At 45.3% G+C, this 2,938-nt stretch overlaps 1 protein-coding gene across 1 annotated transcript in view; it reads left to right on the top strand.

The window, feature by feature from the left end:
• onecut3a (one cut homeobox 3a) overlaps positions 1–42 on the top strand; it is a 15,711-nt gene extending 15,669 nt beyond the window's left edge. Inside the window, exon 3 of the mRNA XM_062452248.1 lies at positions 17–42. Coding sequence (XP_062308232.1) covers positions 17–42 — 26 coding nt within the window. The remainder of the gene's footprint in view (positions 1–16) is intronic.
• Positions 43–2,938: the final 2,896 nt, after the last annotated feature.

A 2,938-nucleotide genomic window follows, 5' to 3' on the forward strand; every position in this document is an offset into this window, starting at 1 on the left:
GGGATCGTCTCTGCAGGGGGCGGTGGACACGCCTGCTGTTAGCCCTCACCTCCCAGGTGTGCCCTGGACAGGAAACCCACACCTCACTCCCAGTTACCCTGCATGCGTGTGTTTGTGTGCGTGTGTGCGTGTGTCAGACTCTGCTATGGGACTTATTAACCTTGCAGGTCCTCTCTCCCCACCCCCACACGCACACCCCTACCCCCACCACCGCACACACACTGCTGACAGACACACACACAAGCACACACGCGACAGACACACTCCCCTCAGACACACACAGACACATACACCTGCCTAATGGGACTCATCTCACCCCATTAGCACCGAATAAGTCCCGGTGTGGGTGAGGGGCAGAGAGAGAGAGGAAGAGAGAGATTTCGAAAAGTCTTCCAACGGGCATTTAAAGCTTCCAGATGTCAACCTCTTACATACAACCATAGACGTGAGAAAAGCAACCTGCTGACACAGATTCAAGATGGCAGACAGACGCCAATGAGAGATGAAGACAGACTGACCTGTGTCCGAGCGATGAGATGTTTCCCTCTTGGTCATGTTGAGAGTCGGAGAGAGAGATGATTCTAAAAGAAAACAGTAGCAAGGCTGTCTACACACATCGCAGCCCAAGTCGTTCATTACCTACGGCTACCATGACCACGTTGTTGTGAACACACACACGGTCACACGGAGGCACAAGCGCACACACACACCAGAAGAGATTTCTCGTACCTGTGAACCAGGCACACAGCAGGGACCCTGATGTGCGCTCTCAACATGCGTGTAACATGACACCTGTCCCCATGGTGACATGCATGTAGAGTGTCCAGTGTCCAGGGCTGTGTTGCAACACTAACAGTGTTATAAGTGTCCCTCCGTACCATCCTATGCTCCACCTGTTTACCTGTTGGCCACCTCCCTCCCTCTCCCCATCTCTCTCCCTCCCTCCCTCCCTCCCTCCCTCCCTCCCTCTCCCCATCTCTCTCCCTCCCTCCCTCTCCCCATCTCTCTCCCTCCCTTCCTCTTTCTCTCTATCTACAGCTGTTAACCTATGCGTAATTGTTGAAACTATTCAATATGTGAATATTTTGCTTTGTGATAACACTCATACACACACATTATTTTAGTTTTCACCATAACTTTGTATTGACATTAGTTTTTTTATCATTTATGATAGCAAATAATACGTTGTCCCTTTACTGTGAACTGCTATGACAACATTTAGACTTGGACATTTGTACTGATAAAGCATGTTGAATTGATTTGAGAGAAAGAGAGCGAGCGAGACGGGGAGACAGACAGAGAAACAAGGTTGAATCAGGGTCATCAGAGTTCAGTTACAGGAAGACAAACATCTCTTCACTCCCCTTTCCTCTCCCTCCTCACCTTCCTCCCCTCTCCCTCCTCTCCTACAACCCCCATCTCCTCCCTCCCTCCCCACACACACACAGGTCCTCTGGAGCCCACCTGGCCCCATTCCCAGGCTGCCTCTTTTCATCTAAGTTCTCTTTTTCTCCTTCATTCCTCCACTCCTTCTCTTCTTACTTAGCCTTTCTTCTTGTGCAACAAATCTTTCAACCCTCATTCCCCGTCCCTCCCTCTCTCCCTCATTTCTATCTCTCTCTCTCCCTCCATCCCCAATATTGACAAAGCAAGATCAAGAAATCTGAGAGTATACCAAGAAAGAAAAAGAAAGTATACAAACAGAAAACACACATGGTTATGGGTGGTGTGTGTGTGTGTCAAGTCAAGTCAGTTTATTTATAGAGCACATTTAAAAAGCCGACCAAAGTGCTTTACAAAATCATCAAATAGGGCAAAACAACAATAAGTAGGAACAACAGACAAACAACACAATTACAGTAAGCACGAGTGACCCTAAACTGACTCGAAAGCCAAAGAATAAAAATATGTTTTAAGACGAGACTTAAATGTCTCGGTGATGGGGGATGACCTGATAAAAATTGGCAGTTTATTCCACAGAGTAGGGGCTACAGCTGAAAAGGCACGATCACCTTTTGTTTTCATCCGAGTCTGTGGAATGGCTAAAAGGGACTGGTTTGATGATCTAAGGGACCTGGAAGAGTGATACAGCATAAGAAGATCTGAGATATACAATGGAGCCAATCCATGTAAAGCTTTAAAAACAAGTAACAACACCTTAAAATCAATTCTATATTTGACTGGCAACCAGTGAAGAGAGGCCAGTGAAGAGAGGCCAGTGAAGAGAGGCCAGTGAAGAGAGGCCAATATGGGGGAGATATGGTCCCTCTTCCTGGTACCAGTCAACATTCGAGCAGTCGCATTCTGGACAAGCTGCAGGCGTGATAATGATGATTGACAAATGCCATAATACTGAGAATTACAATAATAAATTTGAGACAATATAAGTGCATGAATAACAATTTCCAAGTCCTTTAAAGAGAGGAAAGATTTTAGTTTCCAGAAGTACTTAAATGAAAGAAACTACCTTTGACAACAGTTTGTCAAATTTTAGTGCTGAATCAAAGATAACACCCACATTTCTGGCATGGGAGCGCACATTGGTGGACAAGGGGCCCATTTTTTTTATAAATCATCAATTGATCTGGGAGTACCAAATAGAATCACTTCCGTCTTACTCTCATTAAGTTGGAGAAAGTTTTTAGCCATCCAGCACTTGATATCTTTAAGGCAATCAAAAAAGGACACCAGAGAGTTGATATCACCTGGTTTTAACGGTAAATATAACTGTGTATCATCAGCATAACAGTGATATGGTATATTATGTTTACGGAGAATGCAGCCCAGAGGGAGCATATACAAAGAAAAAAGAATTGGACCCAGGATTGAACCTTGAGGTACTCCACATGGAATCGCTGCCGAAGAGGAGGAAATATTTCCAATATTAACAGAAAAGGTTCGATCTTTCAAATAAGAGTGGAACCACTGTAGAGCCACA

Source organism: Osmerus eperlanus, chromosome 26 (genome assembly GCF_963692335.1).
Source record: "Osmerus eperlanus chromosome 26, fOsmEpe2.1, whole genome shotgun sequence".
In the NCBI taxonomy this organism is placed as follows: Eukaryota; Metazoa; Chordata; class Actinopteri; order Osmeriformes; family Osmeridae; genus Osmerus; species Osmerus eperlanus.